Consider the following 26,612-nt stretch of genomic DNA (forward strand, 5'->3'; position numbering starts at 1 on the left):
AAAATAAAGAAAATAAGAAAGAAAGAAAGAAGTGCAGAAAGACAGACAGCATTTTAAATTCACTCAGGAGTTTACCCGCTTCCTAAACAGAATGATATTAAATATAATGTAATATGAAACACATACAGCTTCTGTCACTTCACGACTGCTCTGTGTGTGTGTGTGTGTGTGTGTGTGTGTGTGTGTGTGTGTGTGTGTGTGTGTGTGTGCGCGCGCGCGTGGCTAAGCGGGGCTTGATTAAGCGGAAAGGGGAGCAGGCTGGATTAAGGAAAAAGGCCATTAGGAAGACTCGCACTCGAGGCGTGGAACAGAGCCAGCGCTGCAGCGAGCTCTGAGGAGCGTTTTACACACCGGGGATTTACAACACGAGCGCTTTATCCGAGCTGCAAACGATCAGACGCCTGCAGGGACTCCGTTTCCTCCACCCTCGCCGTCTCGGTCTCACGGCCAGGACGGAAAAACCCTCCGCGGTTTCTCGGGAACTTGTCGAGCCGCGTTCTGTTCGTCTCTTTCTCTTGTTAACTCGAGGAAACGACCGTGTGTAGCTGCTCTAACAGGAACTAGCTTGCTTTACAGATGTTCCTCAACAGTAAAAAGGTAACTACATTTATAAATGGATTAAAAAAAATAAAAAATAAAACAAGTATGACGTATCGTTCTATCGTAATATGTGGTCGTCGTGGTATAAGCGCGATAGAACGCTCCGGGACGTGGAAACCTACCGGGTCGACCCATGCCGATCTTCTCGAGGTCTTCGTTCTTGACGTAGTCGAAGTGCGACAGGCGCGTGACGTTGAGGTCGTCGCGGATGAGGAGGAAATACTGCTGCAGCTGCACCTCCATCAGCAGCTCCAGGAGCCACTCAGTGCCTTCTTCACACTGCATACCGCTGCCCAGCTTCTGGAAGGAGAGACGGAGGACAGCGTCGGGTTTTATCCCCCGCTCAGACAGACGCAGCGAAGCAGCGACTTAACCCTCGCGTTAATGTAATTACTATACGAACGTCTGATTTTATTTCTTTTTTATGGCAGACGTGCTACGAGAAGGTGCGGCCATGACACCCAAGTCACGCTGAACAATCCATAACCGCGTTACTGGGGAAAAAAAACTAAAAAAACAAAACACCACACAATGTACAGCAAATTAAACATTAATTCAGAAATGCGTTTAAAAATAAATAAATAAATAAAACTAGGGTAAAAACTAGACCAGACTACACAAAGATCTAAATATTTCCCGCGATACGACCTGCCCTCTGAAGCGTCTCATAGACCAGAAAATACAATATTTATACGTTATGATAAATAGATAGATGACAACGCACCTGAAACGCTCGATTAAACTCAAACAAACAAACAAACAAACAAACATTCAGGCTAGTGTAACTGACGTCAGCGTGAGCGCGGAGCCTTGCCGACATAAACGCCGTCGGCTCGTACTCTTCGGCGCTGATCGGTATCGCTCGCGTCGGCTCGGCGCATGCACCTCAGACGCAGACGGCGTCGGCCTCGAACCAAACCGTGCGTGCTGCACGGATCGCCACACGATCCGTCGACGGATCAAACCCGGATTAACGCACGTCTTACCTTTAAAATCCAACACATCTCTACACCTCTATTCCCATTCAAACCCAATTTTAAAAAAAAAAAAAAAAAGGTCTTATAGTCATCTTTTTTTTTTTTTTTTTTTTAAAAAGTCTTCACCTACGCATTTCAGACCCGGTTGAAGAATTTTCCGAGACGCGTCCAGATGCTGACGCACTGCTGCTGGGAAGAGTCGTGATAAATGTGAGGGTTTTACTGCCGTTCTTTTCTTTGTACTCACTTTTTTTTTTATGTGGAAAATCATATCAGACGTCAGCTGCGTTTAATTTCTGACGCCTCCCTCCCTCCCTCCCTCTCCTTCTTTCTTTTCCTCCGCCTCGCTGTCCGTCTCTTTCTTAACAAGGTTTGGAGAGGAATTTAGAAGAGCACTACTCTGTGTCGTTCATAAAATCACCTTGGAACAGGACCTCTTACGTCAAAGCGACTCCGACGTCACGAATCGTTCTGCTAAACGACCAGTAGATGTCTGAGGCTGCTGCGTCTTCTTTTTTTTTTTAAACTTCCTCTAAATCTATAGCTTTAGCACAAATCTCATGTCCATAACTGGAGACCTGGGATCGAAACGGACCTGGAAACTAACTCGCGACGTGAGATTTGACTCGGACGTACGGCGGAGATGGAGGAAGAGGCCTCGCGTGTGAAACAGAAGCGTTATTGTTTTCGGCGAGGTTACACAACGCAATAATAGCCGAATTCGTAGAGTACGGGGAAGGTCAGCGCTCCAGTAACGGGCAGCTGCTCGAAGAACAAAAGTGAGGGGGAGTCGATGTGCGCAGGTTTGCTGGAAGTCCGGCAGCAGAATCGCGCCTTTGTGCAACGCGAGCTTCCTGTATTGACACATGAAAGGCCGGAGGTCACGAGGATCGCGGCCTCGTCCCTTCCAGTTCGCCCATTAAGATCTGGAGCCGCACTGCCTTCGGTCAATCACGCCATTGACGTGGGAAAGAGCCGAACCACAATGGAGTCACGCAGAAAAATAGCATGCGTATGGTCCGGATGACGGTTATGAACGTAGCACGTATACTTAAGAAGGAGGTCTCCGTTTCCGAGCCTAGACAGCAGACCAAAGACTTGAGATCCAGACAGCACAAATAAATAAATAAACAAAAAGTATAAAACTTTTAAAAATAAAAAAGTCTGATTTGGGCCAATATCCAATACAAGAATGCAGTGTTGAAGTCCAGTATAAATTGGCTACTTCCTGTTTATTAAAAGGAAATTAAATTGGTTACTTCCTGTTTATTAAAAGTCCTTGAGCATAAATCGTTTTTGTTTTTTTCTAAAATTTGCTGGGTAGAAAGTACAAGTATTTGTCGCATAAAACAGTAGTTCGACCAAATTATTTCCCACTCGAGTTCAGCCAAGACAAACCATATTTGGAGTTTTTTTTCCTGAAGTTCTAAGGCTCATTTTTTTTACGTTTCTTTACTCGCTACGATAAAGTGGTAACGCCTGACACAGTCATCACAGCCATTCCTGGTGAATATGACTCAAAATAACTATTTACAGCCAATTACCGTTATGAAGAAATCAGCAGAATGAAATCGCAGCGAACGAGTCAGTTTTAATCACTGGCACCACTCGGTGATGAAATACCGAGAGAAATAATAATACTAATAAAAAAACGTCTCAGTTAACGCAAGGCCTGACGCAAGAAATAAACATGAATGGGCATGCTGAAGTTCGTTACTTTCCTAGAATATCCTGAAGTGTTTTATTCTTCGAATACCGAACGATTAACTTTTATTTATTTTTTTAGTAGTTAAAAGAATGACTCGTGACTCAATGACTCGCGGGAGGTCTGTAAAACGAGTTCTATCCTGTTGGCGCTCGTAACGGCTATTAACACCAGACTCTCTTGAAGTTCAGGCAGAAAAAAAAGTTAGCCCGTCATCTTACAGGGAAACCGTAAAGCCCTCTGTCCTGATGACTTGAAGAATTTAAAAAGTTATATTTTTACCGCTGGCGTTTGGGGACGCGCTGACACTGGAGGCTCCTTCCAAAAACGTTTAGCGAGGGTCACCTTACAGAAACCTTCACCGTATCACTGTTCACACTGCTGTCGTGGAACGTCGGCTGTACAAGTCCCCATGTGGGACTTGACGGGATATACGACGCGGGGAAAAGAACGAAGGAAGTGTGCGGTGGTCGCTGGGTGTCACTTGTCGCAGAACGGCGAGGAATGCATACTGCGAACATCCCAAGAGGACTGAGGACTGAAAGAGAGAAGGCGAGGGAGGGAAAATAAACAGCATGAGACTTTTAATGCCTTCACTAGGACATATTTTCAGACTGAAATCACCAGCGTCACTCCCTGGGGTATTACTTAAGCCGTCGCTATGTGCAACATGTGCTGGTTAATATATAAAAGTCTCACAGCTGCGTTGCCAGAACATCTGGCTCACTCGTCCAAGGCGTAACGAATAAAATCGCGTGACTGCTACGTGTAAAAAATTAAAGGAGGCAAACGTGGAAGTCGTTGAACACCATCAGTTCATCGTGTGCGACGCGACCAAATGTGTTGACAAGAAACAATGCATCATAGTCTATTATGACGGGTGCAATTCTCCTCTGCCAAAGCAGTCCTGAGGCCACTGACGCTCGTCGAAAGACCACAAACCATCACGACAGGAAGGAACCAATGACCGAGGGTCCAGCCAGGCTGAACCAGTGACGCACAGCGGTCATGTGCGACATAAGGTTAAAGCTAGGCCAGCGGTTCCCGACCGTGGTCCTGCAGAACCCCTGCGTGTCGACTCAGGAAAGACCCGTCAACTAGCTGATTAGTTAGATCAAGTGTCAACGCAGGGAAGACGACAAAATACGAAATGTCTGCCTTTAAGGACACACCATGTCATATACTTTTCGATCGTGGTTGGGAACCTCGTTCGAGGCCTCCAATAAGTAAGCACTGGCTAAGTTCCTCGTATAGAGTCCATAATTTTGGACCAAAAAGTGGCTACACAAACGCACATACACACAATAAGCATAGAGCTTTTTATAGTGACTTTTTATGGAGTCATTGCCTTGTTTAATAAAATTTTACAAGCCATTATTGCATGGGAACGTCCCTGAAGAAAGGAACCACAGGCTGGAGAAGAAATTTGATGATATAATAATAGCAGAGTGGTTCCTGGTGCTGGAGTACCCGTACCCTGAACATTGAACTTTTTTCATACCCTGGACAAAGGCAAAGACTAATCAGATCAGGAGCGTTTATTAATCAGCTGATTAGTTACTCCAGATGTGGGCCACTGGTAAAGAAAAAGGAGATGCCTGAAGAGGAATATTGCTGGTCCACAGTGAAGCATCCCGTTGTAATATAATTACGCGACTACATTAGAAAGACACGTGAAGACTTTAGGCATTGACAAAGTACAGACGCTGGTCCGATGTAACGCTGTCCATATATACTGCACACATAACAAGCATCATGCAGACATGGCCAAACACAACCACGCAGCAAAACATACGACTACAAGGTATACTTACTCTGTACACATGGAAATGTGCAAGAAACGGGAAGGTTTTTTTGAGCTTGGCAAAGCGCCGCATCTTAAAAGGGAAATCGATCGAACTAGAGAGCATGAAGATCCAGAGAAGCTGCGCCGAGGCTAAATACGCTCAAGAAGCCGAGCCGAGTCTGAATATACTAGTCCCTCTCGCTGTACATGAAGGTCTGAGAGTGGAGCCGAGGTGAAATAAGGTCTCCGAAACTCGTCAACCATGCAAAGGGAGGTCTCCTCAGCTCCTGCAACCCACACGCTCCATTCCATCGCTGGCTGATCCAGTAAGTTCCTATAACCTCCTACCTCCAATTAGTGCTAATACGCAAGCAATTACGTGAGCAAAGGGGGGAAGAAAAGAAAAGGAAAAAAAAAAAAACCTTCACCGCCAAACGGGAAAGGCAGTTTCCACTCAAAACCAGAGTTGGAAGTCTTCCATTGAAGTCCGAGTTCAGGCTCAGAAAAAATCAAATAAATAAAATGACAAAACAAAAGAATAGTCCTACTAGAAGTAGAGGCAGGATTTAAATAATGTTGGACAAGAGTTTGACTTCAGCGCTGTCCATCAGCTTGGTCCGGCATCCAGCTATTAATAGCGCCCCGTTTTTTAAGCGCCACCTCAATGCCCTCGAGTGAAGGAGTGGGAGTGAGGACGAGACCTCTGCGTGTCTGAGGAACGCTCGGCTGAGCACGTCGGTCTTTTTAGAGCCGTCTCATGGCATCGGAACAAGTGTGTGGATGTTGGTGGCAGAGGGGGACGTGTTGTTCTCTCTGTGTGAAGCAGAAGGTAGTTTCGAGGACTCGCTCTCCCTCCCTGTATATCTGGAAATCGCAGACAGACGGCTGGGGAAGTGCCCAGTCTCCCTCCCTCTTTTCCCTCTGTCCCTCCCTCAGCCCGTGCCCAGGACAGAGACTCTATGGTATTTGGATGGAAGAGCATTTGATCGTGAGCCAAGAGGTCAGATTTAACTGCAGGATGGAGAGCTCATTTCCTGTACACCCCCCCCCTTCCAATGTTTGGCTCTTAACAAGCTTCCCTCTCGAATCGACCAACACCATCTCCCCTCCTCTCTCTGACCCAACCGTTCCCTTTCTCCCTCTCTCTCTCCCCCTCTTCCTTCCTACTCCCACGTGACTTGACTCTTTTCCTTTATTTGGTTCCTGCTTTCCTCCCCATTCCTTCCAAAATCGTCCTCGACTGCATATAAACAAACCTGCCCCGGCATTTTCTTTGGACATTTCGTCTCCGTCATCGCACCAAGGAAGGAGGGGCTGCTCACGTTTTTAAGCTGTGTCCTGTTTCACTCCCTCCCCTTTCTGCTGATTTGACCAGATGAGGCAAAACCAGATGTGTGGTATCTTAAGTGATAAACAAAATGTACAAGTTATAGAGGCCAGAGGGAAGACAGAGGCAAAGTGAGGGACAACAGCAGTAAAGCAGGACCGTGTGCGTCATAAATAGTCTGCCTCCAATTACCATCCTGACACAAAGAATTTCCAGTGTCGCTGTATACTTCACAGATAACACGAGAAGAATGGTCTGCGATACGTAGCAAATGACAGGCTCCGTTTAAAAGCAAAATGAAACAACCAAATCTAACTCCAAGGGAAGACCTCTTTACAAGACATATCAGCAACGATGTAAACACCAGGTTCAAGAAGCTGAAGATCTTAAATCACTGTGTGCCAAAGTATCCCTGCTGGTGCATTTTACAATTCGCTTGAAACGCTCTCTATTAGGCCATACCACTTTATTTTCCAAACCCATATCGAATCGTTTTTAAAATCATAATGCGGAGTAAATATACGGTATATATTAACTATATCTTGACACATATCTTGTACATTTTAATGTAAGAAATAAACATTTAACAGTTTATTATGGTAAGATTTAAGCTTTTTTTTGACACGGTATACTGCATTACAATACAATGTGGTTCAGAATTGTGCAAACAAGTCAATTTTAATAATATTAAATGGGAGGCCACACCTCCTTCACTTGGACTGACGGGTAGAGAGGCCGTGCCTACTTCACTAGGACTGACAAAGTAAACCAAAACGCTTTCTCCACGACTGACAAGTAAAGAAGCTCCACCTCTTTCACCAGGACCGACGGGTAAAGAAGCTCCACCTCCTTCACTAGGACTGACGGGTAAAAAGCTCCACCTCCTTCGCCAGGACTGAAAAGTAAAGACGCTCCACTTCTGTCGCCAGGACTGACGGGCAAAGAAGCGCCGCCTCCTTCGCCAGGACTGATGGGTAAAGAAGCTCCGCCTCCTTTGCCAGGACTGATGGGTAAAGAAGCTCCGCCTCCTTCGCCAGGACTGATGGGTAAAGAAGTTCCGCCTCCTTCGCCAGGACTGAGAGGTAAAGAAGCTCCACCAGGACTTCCAGGTACAGAGGCCACACCTCCTTCTCCAGGACTGGCAGGTAAACAAGCTCCGCCGCCTTCATCAGGACAGATAAGCCACACCTCTTTCTCCAGGACTAACATATAAAGAAGCTTCATCTCCTTCACCTACTTCACCAGGACTAATGGGTGTAAAGGCCATGCCTTCTTCACTTGGGCTAATGGATTCAGAAGCCACATTTCCTTCACAAGGGCTGACTGGTTCTCCGGCCATGCCTCCTTCGACAAGAACACAGGCCACACCTACTTTCCAGGGGTCTGACAAACACCACGTGTCGGTTCCTTCTCTGGGGCTCACAGCGGGTTCTGTGTCACCACCAAGCCTTCTCCAGGGAGCCAGACTACTACAGAGGCCACAGCTCCTTTACTGAGACTGGTGCGAAGGTCACACCTACAGTAGATTAGTGTAACCGGCAGGTACAAAGGCCACGCCTCTTTCTCTGGGATGCACAGGCAGAGAAAGCATGGGAAAGGACGAAAAGAAAAACAATGCCAAAGGAAACTGATTTCATAACATTTCTAATATTATCAGTACACTTTTAATAAAAGTAGAACCGTGTCATATGAATGCAGGGATTCCCGTACCAACTGTGAGCCTTTGCTCAGTACATTAAGCATAAATATCAAAAACGGTGAACCTAGCCGTTTCCATTTTTAATCCTCCATTCAGCACAATGAACAGACCAATGTGGAAAAACTGTCAAACCAAAGACAGTCAGCAGAACACAAATGACCTCGACATGACCCTCTACTATAGAGAACAAACAGAGCCGGTGTTATTTCACGGCGTTCAATGTCAACAAGCGTCCCTACACGTCTGTGTATGGACAGGAAGCGGGCGTCCTTGTGATTCGACACTTATTCGAGACTGGCGTCATGCAGACAGGAGGTGCCAACTTCTCACCATACCTCCATATGTAGCACCTCCATCTTCTGCTTACCATCCTGTCCTCACACATACTGACTCACACAGCTACATCTCTGAAAAGCATCGGTTTATCCAAACCTTATCTATGGCTAGGGCTGAGCGCTCGAATCCGACAGCCAAGTCTCGGTGTGCCCTTCACCGTGCTGGTCCCACAGCTGACCGACTCTGAAAGACGCAATATCACAGGCGGCCAAAGGAGGGCAGCAAATGCACGGTCATGGCGTGTCATCCTGTGGCGTTTATGAAGAATTCACCGGTTATTATCCAGACATTATACATATCATTTCTATCCTGATGAGTGTGGTATCTTCCACAGGGCACAAGGCCTTGTTGAATGGTTTGATGAAGATATAAAATGATGTGAATCATATGCTATGCTCTTGACAGACGCCAGATCTCAACCTGAACATCTCTCGGAGCTTCTCGAGCATCACTCTGGTGTTCGGTTCCCAAGAATCCACGCAAGGGCGCGTTGTTCTGCTCCGTTTTGGTAGCTCGTTGTGGCAGGACACCTTCCCGAGACAGACATTCTATGGTGGGTTTTCCGTCTGTACGTGGCTTGTCCGACTTACGTGATGTCCCAGGTCGCCTTATCAACAGCGGTACATCTTCAAATGCACAAAAGCGAGTAATAACGGAGAAAGAATTGCGTGTACAGCTTTAGCTTGCAATCACAGCCTGTAACTCCAAGGCCTCTTCCTTTTCTTTACATCAACGTGGCCGTTATCGTAGAATAAATACCCTGCAATCAAGCTCCTTTTATGCAGCTTTATCCCTTTCATTCAATCAGACAAACCCTGTGTGTGTGTGTGTGTGATTACTTTAGAGGGATTTTGAGCCTAGAGCTTTCAGAGAAGATGAGCACCCACCCCTTATGTCCGCTTTTGTAAATAGACCGCACAGCTGATTAGATGGCGGTGGACAGGACAGCGAGGCCAGGAAGGACAACGCCAGAGTCGATACAAAGGCAAGAGATCATCAACGGGAAGTGCAAGACACAGAGAGAGCGAGAGGAAGAGATGACCGATGAGAGATGGATGAGGTCGGGTTATGTCCTGTAGCACCGAAACATCATCGGATTCCGGGAACGTGCTAAATAGTGCTTACTGTGAGAAAACCGAGAGCACTGCACTCCCAGCCATTATGCCAGGAATATACAATACACGCAAACATCAGGGCGCTGATGGACAGTAATAACCGCAGAAATGAGACTCAGCAGAAACGCTCAAATCCACCATAGTTGAGCTACAAAAGAAAACAGGGCGTGTTGACCTAAATTCTGATTGGTCGGGTGGTGAATAGTTGATCGCTTTTCTAAAAACGGACAGTCGGTCTGACTGCTGTTCAAATCCCGGGTTTATATTAACGTGCCGTTTTGATACGTTATCGTATCTATGGTAACCACCGTCTTTCGGTTGAGGCGTTAAACCGAGGTCCTGACTCTCTGCGCTCATTAATAATCCCAGGACACTAATCGTAAAAGAGTACGGGGAGGGGGCCCCCTCTCACCAATCCCCCATCTCTAAACTGCCTACATCACTCTCTCCTCTCCACCAACAGCTGGTGTGTGGGGAGCGTCCTGGCGCGCTACGGCTGCCGTCGCATCATCCAGGTACATGCTACACGTTAGAGTCGGTTTAGGAGATACCCTCCCACCCCCTCCCCCTCCCATTCTACGTAAAGCGCTTTGAGTGTCTAGAAAAGCGCTATATATATATATATATAAATGTAACTAACTAACTGCACGTTGAGCATTTACGGAAGGAGTCTCCAGTGTCAGAGCTGTATAACGGTCAGACTTTAAATTACTGCGGTATAAGAGGAATAAATCAATTTGGGGTTGTTAACAGTAAACAGTGTCCTATAACTAAAACCTATTCATAAAAAATAATAACTTTAGTAGAAGATAATTCTTACGTAAAATTATTTTCTTAAATTTCACTGCGTTTGCTTAATTTATTTATTTACTTCTCTCCCCCCCTCCCCCGCACCTCATAACATGACGTACTAATATTTTAAAACGCCGTGATGTACTCATCACGCTAAGAAAAAAAAAAATAGTACAAAAAAAAATCCACCAAAATCTTGCTACTGGATAAATTAGAGCATTAGAAGATTCCACTAAACCTATTCCGAGACATTACTAGCTTCTTCTTTTATTTAGTATATCTATAAAGAAACAGAGCGATCAGAATGAACAGAATCAGAAAGTGTAAGCCTTGAGACTCGTAAATGTAATCTGAAAACATTATATCTGATTTATAAAATCATCTCTACGTATCCATTTCTCTATATACACTCGTACGGTGCGCTCGTTCACAATCCGCTCAAATGATCACGGCTACGTAATCACGTACGGTAAACCGGAGCGAGTGAAATGATTCCTGTGGGTGAACCTCAGGAAAGTGTCCCTGACCCCATTACTGATTACTGCAACGAGCTGCTGGAGTTTATTTCCAGTTCATTTACTGGAGCGCAGAATGAATAAAATTACTAGATGAAACGCAGGACCTCAGCGGACGTTTCTTATTTATTTATTTGTTCCGTGATATTCTATACGTGGCGGATCTGAGAAGTCATCATTAAGTCGAATTTGACTGTAGGGGGGAAAAAAAATAGCCAGGTAAAAGCCGGAGAAATAAAAGGCTTGAACCTTAGACCGATATCTACACCTTTTTTTTTTCTGTCAGACAGGCAGAGGGACGTGTGTGTGTGTGTGTGTGTGTGTGTGTGTGTGTGTGTGTGTGAGAGAGAGTGTGTGTGTGTGTGTAAAAACTGAAAACAACCCTGTTAGTACGTTTCTGAGACTCTAAGGGCGAGACAAAAAGACGTCAATCGGTCTCGTTTACACAGCCGTACACATGCAGAACTCGGAGCAAACAGTACCAGCACACACACACACACACAGCCAGCCTGAGTGGAGATCAGATTCATGAACGACGCTCAGACAAAAGACTGTAGAATACAGAGTCATTCAGCCTCACCTCCTCAATGCCCTCATGCTGCATTCAACACACACTGTGTGTGTATATATGTGTGTGTGTGTATATGTATGTGTGTGTGTGTGTGTATACGTGTGCTTGGGGAGGGGTTAGCCTTTTGTGAGGACCAAATGTCCCCAGAATGATGACATTTTGACCTTGTAGTGACATTTGCTTGGTCCTCGTCAATAAAAAAAAAAGCTTAAAAAAAAAAGAAGAAGAAGAAGAAGAAGAAAAAGAAGAAGAAGAAGAAGAAGGGGCTTCTGTTTGTAAAAAAAATGAAAGAGTCTAAACATTTCTATGTGGGTATTGATGTTAGGGTTGAGGCTAGACATAGCATTATTTAACTACAGTAAAACATTATACGAGTGTGTGTGTGTGTGTGTGAGGAGGAAATTTAAAGAATCCACTGTTAAATTATATGGAAGTGAATCACACACACACACACACACACACACACACACACACACACACACACACACACACACACACAAAGAAACATTGATGTCACAAGTGAATAACCAAACAGTTTGGAGCAGCACGATTTGTCAGACACGTTATCGTTCTTCATAACGCTAAACCTACAAATGAAAATTGTGTAACTGTTGATAAGTTCTCTGTAAAGGGATGTCGAGTTAACGTTTAGGGAAGGAGTCTCCAGTGTCGGCGCTGTAATCGTCGATACGTCTAGGGAAGGAGTCTCCAGTGTCGGCGCTGTAATCGTCGATACGTCTAGGGAAGGAGTCTCCAGTGTCGGCGCTGTAATCGTCGATACGTCTAGGGAAGGAGTCTCCAGTGTCGGCGCTGTAATCGTCGATACGTCTAGGGAAGGAGTCTCCAGTGTCGGCGCTGTAATCGTCGATACGTCTAGGGAAGGAGTCTCCAGTGTCGGCGCTGTAATCGTCGATACGTCTAGGGAAGGAGTCTCCAGTGTCGGCGCTGTAATCGTCGATACGTTTAGGGAAGGAGTCTCCAGTGTCGGCGCTGTAATCGTCGATAGGTCTAGGGAAGGAGTCTCCAGTGTCGGCGCTGTAATCGTCGATACGTCTAGGGAAGGAGTCTCCAGTGTCGGCGCTGTAATCGTCGATACGTCTAGGGAAGGAGTCTCCAGTGTCGGCGCTGTAATCGTCGATACGTCTAGGGAAGGAGTCTCCAGTGTCGGCGCTGTAATCGTCGATACGTCTAGGGAAGGAGTCTCCAGTTTCGGCGCTGTAATCGTCGATACGTCTAGGGAAGGAGTCTCCAGTGTCGGCGCTGTAATCGTCGATACGTCTAGGGAAGGAGTCTCCAGTTTCGGCGCTGTAATCGTCGATACGTCTAGGGAAGGAGTCTCCAGTGTCGGCGCTGTAATCGTCGATACGTCTAGGGAAGGAGTCTCCAGTGTCGGCGCTGTAATCGTCGATACGTCTAGGGAAGGAGTCTCCAGTGTCGGCGCTGTAATCGTCGATACGTCTAGGGAAGGAGTCTCCAGTGTCGGCGCTGTAATCGTCGATACGTCTAGGGAAGGAGTCTCCAGTGTCGGCGCTGTAATCGTCGATACGTTTAGGGAAGGAGTCTCCAGTGTCGGCGCTGTAATCGTCGATACGTTTAGAGACGTCGCTTTAAGATTTTTGCGTTTTCTCAGTAACATCACAAGCTACATGTTTATAGCAACAATAGTATAAGTAATAACAGATCCATCTTGCACTCGAACGTTACAAACGTAACTATAAACGGAGAAAGTGTACAATGTGTCACTTTAAAAAAAAAAATTTAAAAGTAAATTGTAATCGTTGGTAAATGGTGTGGCGTAAGAGGAATAAAAACTCCAGAAGATGCCGTTGAAGATACTCAACTCTAACACCGCTTTGTGACCCAGATCTGTCGTCGATTATTTTCCTACGAGAGCAATCTCCCTGAAGTGTTCGATTCCTTAATTATCAAAAGGTTCACAGTGCAAACATTATTTTATGCAGCTCTACCACCGACACGTCACTATAGTAAACAGTAATTAACGCTATATTGACGTGTCAAGCTTAAAAACGATTCAATTTAGAGAAAAAATTAAAATCAATAACGCAGCCGGGTTTCCGATACGATCACGAGGACCGCTCGGACGCCGGATACAGCTATGGAGAGCAAACCGGTGTGCAGGATGAGGGACGTGGGAGCTGAAATACCTCGTCGTCGTCGCGTTCGCTGCTCAGCCGCTGGTACTCCGCAGTCTCCCCCATGGTGAGGTCGGACGATGAGGAACGCTTTCCGTTCACGCAGACATGTCTGGTGTCAGGATTTACCCAATCTGTTCATGTTCACTCCTCAGAGAGAATGCCTGCTTTATCCTCGTGTGTGTGTGTGTGTGTGTGTGTGTGTGTGTAAGTGCTGACGCATGCCTTGGTGCTCCCTTACTGCACCTAAAGTCTGCAGCTGTGCTTTCTCTTCCAGCAGGTCTGCATTGGCCGAATCTGTACGTGAACGTGTCGGGCTCGTTTCGTCTTCCGCTGGTGTACGGAGGTGGGTTTTTCTTTTAAATCCACATTAATGAGCGCTCGGGCCGAAGCCTAATCCTTTGTTATCGTTATGTTTATTCTTCTCCCATCCTCCCTTCTATTCTTCCTTTTTTTATTCTCTGTTTTCAGTCAGAGCTGCGCTCGTGGCGAGTGGTGTAACCCAAACACCCCCCCCATCCCAAACGACAAGGCAGCGGCGCTCGCCAGTGAGCAAAGGGCATGTCGACCAATCAGAACGAGAGAGAGGGAAAGGAGGGGGAGAGAAGCTGTCCTTAATGAGGGGGAATTAATACAGTGAGAAAGAGGAGAGAGACAGAGAGAGATGCAGAAGGCCATCTGGGAGATCAGCTGGACAGATGGAAAGATGGATGAAACGAGGGTGGGAGAGGTGTTTTCCTTCGCCGTCTCCCTCCTGCAGATTTCTGATTTCTTTCTCGCTCTGAGCTGGCTTAAATAACGAGGGGTCAATCCTCTCATCGTTACAGCACCGGTAAATATCACGTGTAATTCATTATAGTGCAAACTGTTCAATTTATTCATCCACATTATTTTCCCCTGAAACTGACAGCAACAGAAGCCACACCTCCTCTATGAATGAAGCACAGAGGCCACACCTCCTGGACCGAGGCACAGAGGCCACACCTCCTTGACGAGGACCAAGGCACATGGCCACACCTCCTTGACCAAGATTGAGGCACAGAGGCCACACCTCCTTCACAAAGACCAATGCTCACAGAGGCCACACCTTCACAGGGACTGACAAAGAGGCCACACCTCCTTCTCAACAAATGAAGCACAGAGGACAAATCTCCATTCAGATTGCCAGGCAGAGAGGCCACACCTCCTTCTCTGTGACAGACACAGAGGCCACACCCCCAGTGAGACCGACAGGCACAGAGGCCACACCTTCTTTATTGGGACTGACAGATGCCACGCCTCCTTCACCAAGACTCCCAGGAACAGTAGCGGCGGCTCCTTACCGGAACCGAATTCTGTTTAGAACACAGAGTTCTCGGGTCCTTTGACTGTTTATTATATTTAGGACCCATTTCTGAGGTCTCGATGTTACGCATGTTGGAAAAAAAAAACAAAACTCTGAGGTATATTCTGATGTCATGATGGATTTACTACTTGAGGAGTTCCTCATAACGCCAGCTGGACTGTGGCCCCTTTTTCACTCACCCAGGTGTGAACACAAAGCCAAAGAGCCAGGAGGGTTCTCTGCCCTGATCTGCCTAATAGCATGCAGTCGACCGTCTCTCTCGCTCTTCCAGACTTTCACATGCAAATCAAATGCTCTCGTCTTCCACGACACATCTGCATCGGAAAAGCCTCACCGATTACAGACCCACCATCCGGTTTGAAGCGTGCGTGGCGTCTCCCGAGAGCTCGTCTCCACCTGACTGCGTGTGTTTATTCCCACGGCTTGATAATGGTCCAGCCCTGGGAATACACGTTCTCCTGAAATTATCCTGGACTGCAATTTGTATGGATAACACAATGTGTGGATAAATTATTAGCCCAGATGCCAGCGATAAGCAGATCACATATCCAGGCTATCAGTTGTTCGATCAGTTGCCCAGGGGACCGGCAGCTTCGATAAACGGATGATATAACGGACACCGACGTTTCTTTTTCTTCACTCATCCAGCAACCAGAGATAGAAACTCTACTTCCTGTTGACTTTCCCAAAATCAATCTTATACCCATCTGCCCTTCACTGACGGGAGCAGAACCCGAGAAGGACTTCTCGTTTTGCCTCGAGGCTTGACATTTTGTGCATTCTGAGATGCTTTTCTGCTCAGCGCGGTTGTAAAGAGTGGTTTTTTTGAGTGACTTTGAACCAATCCGACTTCCCTCGTCGACAAGCCTGCAGAACTGCTGGATGTTTCGGCACCAAACTCCAGAGACTGTTGTGTGTGAAAATCCCAGGAGATCAGCCGCTTCTGAAATACTGATTTTTTATTTTTTTTAAAAAATCATTTCAACACGCCCCCCCCCCCCCACCGAAATTCTCCCTTCTGTCTGTCCGTCCGTCAAACCCCCGTCCCGCCTCCCTCCCACTCTCTCCCCATCCCGAAGCAGATGGTTGAACCATCAGCAGCGATGTCGTTAAATCTTTCACACCCCCTCGTCACCACCTACCGTTAGGAGACGGTCTCCTGGTGCCGGGTTACACAAACACACACATACAGACCGTTAATACAAAAAAAAAAAACTTCTATCATACTTCATTGAATTTCTAGTATGTCTCTCCCCGAGCGCCTCACCGAGTCTTTAACTTCAATCGCAGGACATGGAAGACATGTAGACGTTTTAGTATTAACGTTAAAGTTTTTACACGCTCGAGGGTTTGGGGAGGAAGAAAAAAAAAATAAAAATTTTTTTAAAAACACGCTTCAACAAACTTTCGGCTTCGAGCATCACTCTCCATGAGTGGCGTGATCTCACACTATATAATATAATATCCTCTACGTACACACACACACACACACACACATATACTAGAGCAGAGCGCAGGTATGGGAAACGCATCAACAGGGTGTAGCCTGATACGTATAAAGAACTATGTACGCTTCATGTCTAACATGAAATCCGTTTTCCAGCCGTAATATACGGCCTCGTAAACGGATTCCAATCTGCGGGTCCGGAGCCGGTATTGAGCTGAACGTCCTGCGTGCGCGCACACACACACACACACACACGCCCACTGTAGGGAGCTCCCAGGACAATCACTCGAGCTTTAGAGAACGCTGTGAGTGGACGTCTGGCGTCTGCCTACGCTCCATCTCCCGTCACCTAAAGGCTGGCTGAGAAACTCTGGAAACACACACACACACACACACACACACACACACACACACACACACACACACTGCTATACACACACTATATTCCAAGCTTGTGCGATATAAACATTACGACAAGGCTATATAACCAGACCTTCGCATTTTGTGTAGGAGCTCCGCAACTTAACAAAGACAGACTTATCACTCAAAAACACGAAAAAGCGTTCTTCCACTGATGAATCTGGAACGTCATATGCGGGTGTTTCGAAAGTGTCCGTTATATAGCTCCGCCCCCTTCCCTTCATCTCACATAACGTGCGCTCAAGACCTCCTGGGAAGTCGTAATTACGACGTCAGGTGCGTTCGAGTCACTTCGGTGTTTTTTGTTTGTTTTTTTTAAAACCCTACTTCCAGAGAATGAAGAACAAAGAACGCGCGCCAAGCGTGCTTGGTGTTTTTAATCGATTCCCGAAGCCGCTGTAGCTACACTTTATCGTTACGTGTCGTATAGTAATTGTACAACGCGGTCGTATTTTGTGCGGGAAACTAGCTTGTTCGCATTGTAAATAAAAAAGCCGAACGACAACTTCCTGCGTAAACACGCATAATGACCGAGACCGGAAATCCTGAGACGAGTAAACGTTCAATCTCAACAAATTCACCGTCAGCTACAGACGCCGTATCCGTCTTACATATTCCCAGTTTGCCTCCACTCGTAATTACGACTTTGTGGTGGTGTTCACGTGCGTACAACGTGTTTCGTTTCGAGACGGCTCGAACTCTCGCCTCACGTAGTGCTCATCTTTTCTGTCGAGCCAGACAGGGAATATTTGGTGTCCGTTGACGCGAAATAAAATCCATCGGCGGCGCATGTTCGACTTCGCTAACGTTAGACGCGCATACGTAACATCACTTGGCCAGGTTTATTAGCAATGCCGCTGAAAATCCGCATCCAAAAATGGTGCCAAATACAACAGATTATTTTTACGTGTGACGTTAATCAGAAATAACGCCCTTGTTCACTGTTAATAAATGAACGTAGTAATAAATGAACGATTCATTCGATTCTTTTATATTAAAAAATAACATTTTTTAAACATTAACACAAAGAGAAGAAAATAAACTATTTAAATGCATTCATACCGTTTTTGTTTTTCTTTGTTCATTTATTTATTTACAATTGTAAAAGATAAAGTCTAAAATTTGAACATGGACTGCTGCCAGTCCGTTTGTAAATCCCTTCCTTACTATTTTTTTAAAAATTCTGATTCCTCAGAAAAACCTATTGTGACATCATTCATCATGACATCGATATTACATCATCATTACATTGCCCAGCCCTATTAGAAAATAGATCGTGATAAGATAAAAAAATGTAAAAAAATCGTGAGAAATAAAAAATTTTTAAACAATCACGAGCGGGGAAAATATCAATACATCAATAACGCAACAGTGGGGTGGAGATCCTCTTACTGCTGCTACTGAAGGTGATGATTTTCCAGTAACAGCATATCTCAAAGTGTTTTCTTCGGCTCAATTCGAGAATAAACAATCCGAGATTAATCCAGATTTATTTCACTGGGTCGTTAATCTTTCATCACCACCATCATCAAACAACAAAAGGAGGAATCTCCCGCAGGAACACAACCCTGATCAAACTTCCCAGAAAGCTTTACACATACCAGGGAGACGTGAGGGAAGAATCCAGTGTGTGTGTGTGTGTGTGTGTGTGTGTGTGTGTGTGTGTTAGTGTGTGATCACATTCTCTCTCTCTCTCTCTCTCGCTCTCACTAATCTCAGCTCTCGTTGCATCTTTCTAGGAAGCCCCAGGCAAACATGTGAGCTATGCTGAAGCCGGGAATTGTGTGTGTGTGTGTGTGTGTGTGTGTGTGTTATAGAGCGAACAGGTGCATTAGGAGAGGAGATGAGGGGAGGGGATTATGAAGCTCTCAAGAGAAGCAAGGGGGAAAACAGACGAGGTGACCCAGGTGTGTGCGTCTGTCTGTCTGTCTGTCTGTCTGTCTGACTCTCTCGCTCGCTCACTCTCTCACTCACTCTCAAGAAGGATCCAGTTCTGAATATGTTATTTTATATTATAGCTCAGTAAGGAATAAAACACTCGTGACGAACCGGAGTCACTGTTCCCAGCCAGAAGTCAATTATTTTCCCCATAACAGCGCACCCTGAAGTCTTTTATTCCTCTCATACCGCTGTCCTTTCCCACCGACAGCGCAATTCAATTCATTCACAGGAGGACATCATACGTCCGGACCGTTTCTACTTCCGTTTCTCGCCGGGTGTTCTCGCCGTCCGCGAAACAACTCGTCACTTACGCTGGAGACTCCTTCCATAAATACTATACATCTCATATTGCTCGAAGGCCCCTGACCCCAATCGTAATCGCGTTCTATTTTTGAACACGGCGCCACAATGAGGTCTTTTCGCGACGTGATGGTCATTAGACTCAAAAAAAAAAAAAAAAAAAAAAAGTTCAGTAGATACTGTTGAAATTTTGTGCGTGAGGAATAAACGCCAGTAAAACCGCGTCGGTGATCTGCCGCGTCAATCGAACGCTCTCTGTCTCTCTCTCTCTCTCTAATACTCTCTGGAGTATTATTATTATTATTTTACAGCTCATAACGAATATAAAAATTTAAATATCGTGATACACTTCAGACACGATATTTCTCGCCGGTATTTTGTTTCGAGATATTCAAGACGGCGATACTCTGTCGAATGCCTCGTTTTGGTTTTTTTTTTATATTATAGTAATCATCATCCAGTATAATAAAATGTTTGTGTGGTTTTGTTTTTTTTTTTATCGTCAGGATGTGAAAAAAGAAATAATCCACACGTCTACTGCTCGGAGTCACCCGAGGCCAACAGCACACCAGGATGTGGCGCAGAATAAGTTAAACACCGCATAAAAAAAACGCTTCCGTTCGGTACCGCAAGGCCAGGCTCCTCTCTTGTTACTTCCTCTCTCTCTCTGTTTATTCCTCTCTGTATCTTTTTCAGCGCTGACTGATAACCCATGCACGTGTATGCACTCCATCACACATGCCTGACCTTCACACACACACACACACACACACACACACACACACACACACACAGTTCACTTGTGGTTTCATCAGGACAGCTGTGGCAGGATGATCGTGCATTTCACATGACCGCCACTAGAGGCAGCAGAGCTACAGGGTAAAAAAGCTAGGAGCCATTCAGGCCTTTTGTATCTGGAGTGCAGGAGAGTTAGGGGATTTTCTCTTCTATGGAGGTTTCAGATGCGTTCTTCTAAAAAAGTACTGAACTTTAAGTCGACGTTTCAGGTCGACTTATCACTCCGAAAAAAAAAAAAAATCAAACAAAAAAAAAAAAACATTTAATAGCGTTTCTATGAATTGTAGCTAATCGGTTCCTTATTCACCACACCACGCTCTGAAATGGGACGCGTCGGTGTTTGTCTAGCGTTAGCACCGATCTGTGATGAGTGACGTACAGCGATCGCCTCCTCAAACCTGTAAAGTCAAAGCTCTAAACCGTCGCGGCGCGTTCATACACCACGGTTAGCGAAAAGGGAAGCTTAGAAAACCGTAAACGAAGAACGCGGTGTAACTGAAGATCATGTTACGTTTGCTCGACGTTCTCAGTCTCCGAGGGTTTTTTTCCCCCCTTGTCTCTCGTTGCATATTTCTGTTCGTTTCTGGAGAAGTTAGGCGCAAGACTTTCGGCACAAACGTGATTCCATACGTACGAGACGCCACGTGACGCAAACGTTAACGCTCAGAGACAAAAGTAGAAAGTTGCTCGACTTTAATTTGAATTCATTTTATTCGCCATCCAAACGCTAGAGCTTTCTCTCTGCGGAGACGTGTAAAAGTTCTTAGTAAAAAAAAAATAAAATAATAATTAGTAAGCATGGACAGGGCGGTGTGATAAAGCACAAGTTGATTGTTCTCCAATAACCTGAAGCGTTTCATTCCTTTAACAGCACGGCTATTTGGAAACCGCCGCGGCTTTTTATCCATCTAAAGAATGACACGTCATACTTTTCATCCGTTTAGAGAGTTATGCCGTGGAATGTCGGCAGAACGAGTTATAACTGTTATTCCTCGTGCTTTCGCAGCTATGGGCTGTTTTCCCTCTCTCTCGAACGAGGCAGAAACGGTATTCGTCCTTTTTACGAGACATTTGGCGTTAAGTGTTGATCTGGAGTCTCGGGCCTGTCTAACACTGGCTCAATAAAGGCAGGTTCTTGCGACAGCAGTAGCAGTGAAATGGATTTTTGACTGCGTGGGCGGCTATCCTGTGCACTCCACGACACACAGGAGTTAATGAGTGTACGTGTGGGTGCGTGGGTGTGGACTCGCCAGAACAGAGACGCTCTATGCGAGCAGTTGCATCATCCGTCGTGCCACGCCGATGACCTCGTCAACCTGTAACACGCTTCCTGTTCTGAGTGAGCCAAATAAAATCACTCCGGATAAGAAAAGAAAAGAGTGACGAAAGGAAAAATAGAGAGCGGGGGGAACGAGGCGGGCAAATTCCTCGACGATGTGCTGTACGTTGTCTCCGCTTCTTCTTCGAGGAGCAAATAAAAACTAAAAAAAGGGCGACAACGGTTGGGGGGGGGAGGCAGCACCATTACTGACACACGCCCTGGAGGTGTAGTCAGAGAGAGTAAGCCTTACTCCCCCGAGTGACATTAAACAACGCCTGTGGGAGACGCTCAACTGTCCCTCCTTGATGGAGGAGGGGAAGGTACAGGACAGTGAGCACATCGTGTATACTGAGAAGTTCAGAAGACCAACGCAATTTGACTTGGACATCGGTCAAGAGCCCAAGCCTGAACGGCCAGGGAGGACGTGGCCGGCGCTCTACATAATTTAACATAATTCTCCTTTAAATGTGCCGTTATTGAACTAAAATCAAACGTATACTCGTTGACGTGGTGAGGGGGTGTGTGTGTGTGTGTGTGTGTGTGTGTGTGTGTGTAGACGCTCAGAAGGCAGGGGCGGAAAAAGTACTGAGAAGTGATACTCAAGTGAAAATATAAAAATAGATAATGGTGTCAAAATCTTTATGCAGCCAAAAGAACAGGAAAGGTGGTGGGCTTTTAATGAAAGAAAGGAAGCAAGAAGAAGAAAGTAAAAAAAAGAAAAGAAAAAGCAAAACGAAGAGATGAAGCGATTAAAGAGGGAAAAAAGAAAGGGAACGAAAAGGGCTGAAAGAGAGATACAGAGAAGGAGGCAGAGAGACAGAGTGTGACAGGCAGCAAGACAGGCAGAGAGACAGGCAGAGAGACAGGCAGGCAGAGACACGAACAGAGACACAGGCAGGCAGAGAGACACAGACAGGAAGAGACACGAACAGAGACACAGACACGAATAGAGACACAGACAAGGCAGAGAGACACAGACAAGGCAGTGCAGGAGGCAGAGAGACAGGCAGAGCTGAGGGGGTAAAAGGACAGAGAGACAGGCAGAGCTGAGGGGGTAAAAGGACAGAGAGACAGGCAGAGGTGAGGGGGTAAAAGGACAGGGAGACAGGCAGAGCTGAGGGGGTAAAAGGACAGAGAGACAGGCAGAGGTGAGGGGGTAAAAGGACAGGGAGACAGGCAGAGCTGAGGGGGTAAAAGGACAGAGAGACAGGCAGAGGTGAGGGGGTAAAAGGACAGGGAGACAGGCAGAGCTGAGGGGGTAAAAGGACAGAGAGACAGGCAGAGCTGAGGGGGTAAAAGGACAGAGAGACAGGCAGAGGTGAGGGGGTAAAAGGACAGAGAGACAGGCAGAGCTGAGGGGGTAAAAGGACAGAGAGACAGGCAGAGCTGAGGGGGGTAAAAGGACAGAGAGATTGGGGTTAATGGAGCTGCTCTTCCTCGTCCCTCTGTACAGCAGAGGACAGAGTTGTCAGTCTTGGCCCTCCAGGCATTTACACTGGCACTTACTGCTATTTTTGACGTGCGCGCACACACGCACACACACAGACACAGACACACACACTCACACACACAGACACACACACAGACACACACACAGACACACACACAGACACACACACAGACACACACACAGACACACACACAGACACACAGGTAAAAATAGCCCCACTTCCCCCCTCACTGCACAGTGATCCATGTATAAAGGCTCCTCCAGCGTTATGGATGTGACAAGAACTTTCTCAGTGTCTCACTGCACGTGTGGTCATGTGACCTTTACTCCACACACACACACACACACAAGGTGCTAATGAACTTTCTAGAACAGCAGCTCTGACAGTCGTGCAGCTGCAAAATCACACCTTTATATCATATCAATAAACACCAACGTCCTCGTTCTAACGGGCTTACGCTTCAGAAGAAAACAACGCACAGATCACATGACCATCGTCCAGCTGCTGGACCCGAATCTACGACGCTACGTTTCGGGAAAACGCCGAGGTGACAAATCTCCTGCCTCGTCCTGTTTAATCCTCACATAACCTCCAGCGCTAATTGATGGAAACGTTGCTTTCGAGACGGATAAACGATCCTTGAAAATAAACCGTAAATACACACACACACACACACACACACACACACACACACACATAATGACACACTTCAGCCTGGTGTGTGTAAACTTTTCCTTTCGCAGATAAGAATCTCAGTGAGGCAGCAATCAAGGCTTTTTAAACGCTCGGCTCTAATTATAGTTCATTATAGCTACAGTTAGATCATTTCCTGAACGCTGGCACAGCATGTTTTCATGAGCACACACCTGTTGGCTCTCGATTACACCACTTCCTCTGGTGCGTGCACACACACAAAGGACAAACACACTGTGACACAAACACACACACACACACACTCATGAGAGCTTACCTCAGTTTTAAGAAAGATTATTGTGTAAGCCTTGTGAAGCATTTCAACTGAAATTCAGTGTGTTTCCTGTTTGTTTGACGTCTACAGCGTCTGCACAGCTACACACCTGAACCCGAGAGCAGCGGTTCCCCCCTCCCGCGGAGTCGGGCTCGGAGTCGACGGTAGAACTTTTCATCACAGAGGAAAGAGGAGCCGTGTGAACGGCTGAAAGGCTGCGGAAGGGCAGATCAAAGCTGCAGATGGCGGTAAAGCAGGCGAGAGGCGTGGAGGCTCGAATAACGGCACTCCGGGCATAACAGGAAGGAGATACGCAGCGCGCTCGCGCCGCACGACGCAGGGCGAGAGAGCTATGCGGCGTGAGCGTGTCAGGCATACCTGAACGAAGGAGCACGTTCAAACACACACACGCGCACGCACACGCATGCATGTATGTATGTATGCACATCCTGAACTACACGCGTAACACAAGCTGAACACTTGTTCGCATTACAACACCATAATGCAGCCACAGAACTACATCTACATCACACACACACACACACGCACGCGCGCGCGATCATAACACAAACGGTGTGTTTCTTACCAGCTGTGTAGCTCCTGGTCAATTCAGTCACTGGGCACAAGCGAGCGAGTGTGTTTGATGCAGAGCTCACACGTGCTCGGGTTCCCCGTCAGTCCAGGCCATGGTTTAATACGTCGGTCACGGCAAAGAGTTTTGATCTGAGAGTGCTGCCATCACAGCAACGTCTAAAACACACACACACAAAACGAAAACACATGCAGTTAATGAAAGTACACAACTTTCGAGAGAAACAGGACGTTTCTGATCAAAAAAAAAAAAAAAACTCCATAAAAAAAATCTCACCAAATATACGTTTTAAAAAACAATTTATGTAAAAAACAAAAACACAAATTAATGCTGTAATAATACAATATCACATGTCCTTTACTAGGTTTGACAGGTAGAGAGGCCACGCCTCCTTTTAGTAGGACTGACAGGTAGAGAGGCCATGCCTCCTTTTAGTAGGACTGACAGGTAGAGTGGCCTCACCTCCTTTTAGTAGGACTGACAGGTAGAGTGGCCACGCCTCCTTTTAGTAGGACCTACAGGTAGAGAGGCCACACCTCCTTTCACTGGGACTGACCGGTAGATCCATTCAGATTCAATCCCCTCCCAACTTCTGTCCAGCACACTGTTCATAAATATCGAACGGAGGCATGGCCTCCGTACCTGTACCGGGCCGAAATCTCAATCGGACCGCCTGGAAAAATCAAAGGAATATAAATATTGAAAATAACGCAATCTTCACAACGTTATTATCCATGCCCAGCAGCGTTTTACCGGACGTGTTGCGCGTTACATTTTATTTGACGTGTTCTACGGGAAGAGCTCCTGATTATATAAAATTCCCACCCCTCTGTACAGTATTTGCTTATTTGACGGCCACACTGCGTCTATTCATCCCTCCTCCTCCATTTCTCTGGCGATATAAAGCTGAGCAGTGTTTCTTTAACACGCAGTTTCCCTGTTATTCATCAAACCTCCTCCGTCTCCTGCTCCGGAACAATGCCGTATTTACTGCAGCGGCTGAATTACGCTCTACTCAGTGTACAGGTTAAACAGAACTGCTGATATACTGAGATTAGTCAGCATGAATACACTCAAACCAGACTATCCCCCATACACACACACACACACACACACACACACACACACCTCCTCCTGCCTGAATGACCACACGGTTTCCTCTACATCAGCCGAGCCAACTCATGAATGACATCACGCGACATCACGTCCTAACAGCAGCCGCGTTGTTCGCTGAGCTTCAGGTTTTCACGACTTGATGACAAACACATGAAAAGAAGAGTTAGCTGTTCCAACTGCACATCAACATCAGCGCACATCTGTATTAAAAGATACGGCGCCTCGTTCATCACGTGTGCGTAAGCCAGACTGAAATAAATGTTTCCACCAGATTTACAAAAGCCTCATAAATGCCGATTTCCTTATAAATATTTAGAATTATTATTATCTATAAACTTATTAGAAAATGTATTATTATTATTTATTTGTTGTTATCAAGTTCCAGTCTTACATTGTGTTAATTAGGCAATTAACACACGGGTTAGAGAACAAACTTTACAGTGACTGCACCATGTCCTCAGTTTTCACCCGGTTTTAATAATCCACGTGCAGAAGGCACACGTCGCACCCGGTAAAACGTTTTTGTTTTGTTTGTTTGTTTTTTTTTAATGCCAGAACTGCAGAATGGTAATAGCTTTGGAAGAGCTGCCTCTCGAGACCGGTCAGTGGGCGGAGTCTCTAATGAGCCTCCAATCATCAGGACGTTTGGGAATTTCTCCTGGCGCCGGCCTGATTTACTCCTCCACTGCACGCCCACCTGGAGGAGGGGGGAAAAAAAAAAAACGGAGACTCCGCCTTCCCCGTGCCGTCCATCACACAAAGAGTACTTTTGTCCCGTCACGCACAAGTGCTGCGTTTCCTCCGAGGGACGGGCTGAAGGCTTCGCCGTGGGAGCGGATGACGGATGACCAGATGACTTCCAAGACAGAAAAACAAGCGTTCTGGAATGAGGTCAAGGGATCTGAACAAGTCTAGAGGAGCTGAAGGCAGAGCTCAAGCCTTGAGGGTATATTATTTATTGGAAGTTGGAAAATTTATAAAATAAATAAATAAATAAATAAATGACGATTAAGGGAAAACTCCACCATGAAAAAGTGATGATCATGTCTACCTGATGCGGCGGCGCTTTAGTCTTTTAGTCCTTCAGTCCAACTCTCTCATCTCAGCGTCTGTACACTCTGTATACTCAAACTTCCACAGCTTCTCTTTCCATGCTAATACCATCACCAACGCCGTTGCACTCATCCTCTCGAGCCGAATCTCTGCTGTAACTCATTCAACTGCTGCACTGCATTCTGGGACTTCTGGGACCCAAAAGTAACTAAATGCGTCACAAATATTCCATATTTAATGAGTTTCAGGGTGGAGTTCTCCTTTAAAACACAACGCCTCGTTAGA

The 26,612-nt window shown here is 46.1% G+C and overlaps 1 protein-coding gene across 8 annotated transcripts in view; it reads right to left on the reverse strand.

The window, feature by feature from the left end:
- Positions 1-26,612, reverse strand: part of tnk2b (tyrosine kinase, non-receptor, 2b) — a 46,123-nt gene that overhangs the window by 12,654 nt on the left and 6,857 nt on the right. For 2 of the 8 annotated variants that reach the window (XM_053651835.1, XM_053651837.1), the window contains 2 exons: positions 24,153-24,316; positions 723-900 (listed from right to left, as the gene is read on the reverse strand). In XM_053651835.1, the coding sequence (XP_053507810.1) occupies positions 723-885 (163 nt within the window). In that variant the 5' untranslated portion in view covers positions 886-900; positions 24,153-24,316. Of the gene's footprint in view, positions 1-722; positions 901-1,707; positions 6,593-13,588; positions 15,868-16,625; positions 16,739-24,152; positions 24,317-26,612 lie in introns of those variants that run through there. The other 6 variants (XM_053651836.1, XM_053651834.1, XM_053651833.1 and 3 more) reach the window with 6 other exon arrangements.

This window comes from Ictalurus furcatus, chromosome 20 (assembly GCF_023375685.1).
Source record: "Ictalurus furcatus strain D&B chromosome 20, Billie_1.0, whole genome shotgun sequence".
In the NCBI taxonomy this organism is placed as follows: Eukaryota; Metazoa; Chordata; class Actinopteri; order Siluriformes; family Ictaluridae; genus Ictalurus; species Ictalurus furcatus.